This window comes from Saccostrea cucullata, unplaced genomic scaffold, assembly GCF_032062105.1.
Source record: "Saccostrea cucullata isolate Sc308-1 unplaced genomic scaffold, CSIRO_AGI_Scuc_v1 ctg139, whole genome shotgun sequence".
Lineage (NCBI taxonomy): Eukaryota > Metazoa > Mollusca > Bivalvia > Ostreida > Ostreidae > Saccostrea > Saccostrea cuccullata.
Genome location: NW_026927936.1, coordinates 265539 through 270000, shown reverse-complemented (window position 1 = coordinate 270000; position 4462 = coordinate 265539). Strand labels below are relative to the sequence as shown.

General features: G+C 32.0%; 1 protein-coding gene across 1 annotated transcript in view; it reads right to left on the bottom strand.

Annotated features, from left to right (window-relative positions):
- LOC134275927 (lysoplasmalogenase TMEM86A-like) overlaps window positions 1–3873 on the bottom strand; it is a 4770-nt gene extending 897 nt beyond the window's left edge. The window contains exons 1-2 of the mRNA XM_062758213.1: window positions 3745–3873; window positions 1–1644 (exon numbers count right to left, since the gene is read on the bottom strand). The exon at window positions 1–1644 is cut by the window's left edge and continues 897 nt beyond it. Coding sequence (XP_062614197.1) covers window positions 946–1644; window positions 3745–3771 — 726 coding nt within the window. The 5' untranslated portion in view covers window positions 3772–3873 and the 3' untranslated portion in view covers window positions 1–945. The remainder of the gene's footprint in view (window positions 1645–3744) is intronic.
- Window positions 3874–4462: the final 589 nt, after the last annotated feature.

The window sequence follows — 4462 nt, the reverse complement described above, 5'->3', positions numbered from 1 at the left end:
GATTACCTTCAGTTTCAGTAAAGTTAGACATTATTTCAGTGGTTCCTTGTATTTATTTTTTTTTTTCAAAAGATTTTTTGAAGATAAAATATGACATTAAATATCATAAATAGAGTACCAAAATAACCGCCCCCTTTTTACAATTTTCTAAGCCCCCGGGGCGATAAATAGGGATTATACGGTATTGACATTTTTTTGTTTGGGTTATCAAGATATACAATATAGCACCAAAATTGGTATTATTATGAAAAATTCATGTAAAAAATGTACCGGTTAATTGTTTAAATGCAGATTCTTAATATAAATTCTCACAATAAAAGGGAATTTAAAAGATAAAACTGTTCACAAATACTTTTAAACACTGAAAATTTTAAAACATCCATCTGTATGTTTAGCAATTAAGTGGATTACTACTATTATGTAAGTATAACCTTAAAGCAATTGCAATTGATTTTCAAAAAGAAAAGAATATGAGAGAAATCATTATTCACATCTATAAGCATCATAAATTTTCAGTGTTATACAGTGTATGTACATGTATGAGCATTATCAGGAACAAACCTCAGCAACATATACATCACCAATTCACAATTTAAAACACACAAAAATGACTTGTAACAGATATAATTCAATCATTCAACACAACAAAAGACTACAATTTCACTACTGTAGCTACAAATTACAATTCAATGAAGAAAAAACAAAATCTGCAAATCTCTGCAGAGTTCAACAGTAAAATAACACTAATTAACAATAACTAACCAATAAATCAACAGTTTATACATATTCTAATTTGATCAATGACTTTGAACTCTGTAAGATGCATTTGGCATGAACTGGCATGATCTTACCCCTTTCTTAAGGAGTTGTTCAAAATGGATCCAAATGGCATGAACCGGCATAATCTTACCCCATTCTCAAGGGGTTGTTCAAAATGGATCCTTTTTATGATACTTTGAGGGTCTTTTCTAGAAGCTCATCAATGGGGCTGTCAATGACAGACAAGGATATCCCCAGTTGTGCAGCATAGTAGGTCAGCATGACAATCTGATGTTGGCAAGGTACAGGAAATCGGAACTTGTTAACGGCAATGGTGAGGTCTGAGATAACGAACAGAATGGATCCAATGCATCCACAGAGTTTGGTCCAGGTCCAAAGGTCATTGTAGAACTCCACCCTAGCAACTGCCCTCCAAGCCATAGTGCAGATCAGGGTGATGTATGCTGCAACAATGTACAGCATTATGCCTTCCAATGCTGGGGCCAGGAACATGTAGACAAGTGCTCCCACAGCAGCAAAACCAAGCCCATGGAGGATCTTCCTGGGACGCCATCCAAAAGCCCGGGCATAGGAAAACTGGGCTATGGCAAACATGAAGATACCCACTTCAAAATAATCAGGCCACACCAAGAAGGCATCACCTAAGCAGGAAAAAACAAGACCAATCAGAATTCGGCGTGAGTAGCGATAGTATTCTGTCTGGTTCATGCCATGAACGATCACAAATCCCATCAGGGAGATAATTGGGAGGCATTTTACGATGCAGAAGAATATTGATTCATCTCTGCTGTCATCTCCAAACAAAACGAAAAAGATGGCTACAGTCTTGAAGAAGGGAACGAGAAAGGGTCCCACACTCTTCACCTGAAACAGAGAAATACATGTCCTAATAAATTTTATATAAAAATAAGTGATTTAAATTGATAAAAATTTAGAATTGTGGATGAGCATTAACTTCAACAAAGTTTGTGTTTATCTTACAGATGTCTTCATTTTTTAAATCATTATGGTATTCTTAAAACCAAACACATGTAATTGAATTGCTTTATATTGAAGAATTTTATATAGTGAATTCATCCTCCCAATAATATATCTCTTTACAAAATTAATTAAAAAATAACAGAACATACTTGAAATGACAAGTATATTGAGTATATTTAGGTATGAAAAAGCTGATTAGTGACTCCGTGACGTAAATTATTGAATTCGCCAATTTAAAAAAGCATGCGGCATAGAATGACGTAATTACATGTATAAACATATTAAAATCCTCTCACCAAGACTAAAGGGGATTTATTGGTGACCTTATAGCCCTGGACAATTTTACTGAAGGCAAGGATGTGCATTTCCATATTCATAAGTAATTGTCTGATTAAAGTCACTCTTCAGTCTCTTCAAGTACTTTTCCCTGTCACGGCCCTGTGCTGTTCTTTCACTGACCACTTAAATGTTCATGTGACATTTTGTAATACTTTGTTAACCTTTATAGTAGTACAGCGCTAGTATATAGTGTGATTTTTATGAATCATTAAAAGCCTCTTCAAATGGTACAAAGTCCAACCACAACATTTTTGGCAGCAGAAAATAGGTGTTTTTCTATACCGATATACAATGTATATAACTGTCGGGTTCAATGATTTGAATGAAATTCAAATACTGGTATATCTTATTTAAACTACCTGAGATAGGTGCATTATCCTTTAAAATATTTACCCTTCTGAACATAATAAATATGTGTACAATATTGCAACAGTTTACGTAAACACTAGTCATACTTAATTTTCTGTTCAATGACTGATTAAATGACTGATTTAAAGATAATCAAGAGAGTCTTGTAGACACAGCGATAATGAGCCGATGTTGCAGAAAAATTTTAACAGAGAAAATTTGTATCTGGACACACCTTGAATCAATAGGTATATATGTAAATGCAGTGATTATATACCCAAGGCTACTTTAGCTACAGGCCTTATATTGCATATAAATTAATACACAATTAAGGAAGTCCTAATGATCAAGCTTTCTAATGGTATTAATAGACAAAAGTACTTGTGCAAAAGTGTTAAGCCCTTACAATAAATTATTTTATGTCTTGTATATTTCAAAAAGCACTATGAACTTTTCAAGTATTTGTGCTTAAATTCATTATTAATCATATCAATAATTATTAATTTCTTAATTTGCCATTTTTTTTCTCAAAGTATTTTTCTAGATATGGGATCTTTATATTTTTGCATAATTTTCAGTTTGTTTAAGATTTTAAAAGAAAAAAAAGTTTAATTTTCAAGTAAAACTACAGGTAAAAGTAATGTATTTTCAAAACAACAAGAAAAATGTCAATGAATTAATATATACATGTATTACAGAGGTATAAATGTATAGCAATTAACATGCCCTTAATATGTTAATTTAAATAAGTAAATGAATGAACATGTTGACAAGTTGACATCAAGGGTCACATGGCCATTAGACAAAGAAAGGGCATCTTGCCAAAAATTGCCAATAATTTTTTTTTTTAAAGAAAAAAATATGTCTTGAAATTTACAATGAATTTGTAAAATGGCAAATTAAGTAGTTGTTTTCTTAACATTGAAATCATATATGGTAAAAAAATAATAATTAAGTGATAGTGCTTTCAGTCACTATAATAGCTATAAATAGCTTATTTTGGTCACGTTGTAACGATTTATGATAATCATTCTAACAGGTGGCATATTTTTTAAATGATTGTTATTTTCAGGAACCTATCACAGTCCCTAGCATATGAAAGTTGATTTTTAACCAAACATCCCTTCATACTTCAATTCAGTGAAACGTCTGCTCATTGTTTAGCAAAGAAAAATATGGCGCATAAATAATAAAAATACATTCATATTATTTGCTGTCTTTAGAACAAAACAATGTCTCTTTTCAGTTGCTCTTGTCAAAGGGATGATAATACATCAAACAGAAAATTCACCTTACCACAGTTTTTGGACTAAGATTTGTCATGATTATTCCTTTTCTCTCTTCTCCGCCTCGATGTTTTTGTCTGCTTTCTTGTCCTTGCCTCGTCTGTGTTTACGTGTGCTATAATTAGATGGATTGTTTACGTCATGATGCAAATGAGGGAAGGCAGTAAAAATAGTGCTTAAATCGCTCTCTTTGAGAGCGTTTTTGCATTCATATTTTTTTAATACCTGGATAAAAAAACTCTCCATGATAAAATCAAAATTTGCTTCATGGAAAGAAACTTATCCATACATATATTTCCGACAGTGTTACTCATAAAATACTAAACTACTACCCAAAGGATGAAAAAAATAAATTAATTTATAAGATCTATCGTTAAAATAAGATAACATATCTATTATGGTAAATTATTCATAAACGTATTGATATATTTGCATAAATTGAGAATTTTTATCCTCAAAGCACCTATGTGATGAGAAAAATGATGCGATTTTGTACTTCTGTACAAACCGCAACAGTCGGATTCGGGAAATATGAATACTAGTTATACAGCATCCTGCTGTGAACCAGGAATATCTAGTTAACCAGATTGTCATTGGATAGATTTGGAGGAGTGTGTATTCTGTATCCAATCAAGATACATGATATGTTTTTGTTACGTTATTTCCACTCAGTTATAACTGCGATTTTGATTAGCTGTTTCTTACTGGAATTGACCACTCATAACAGT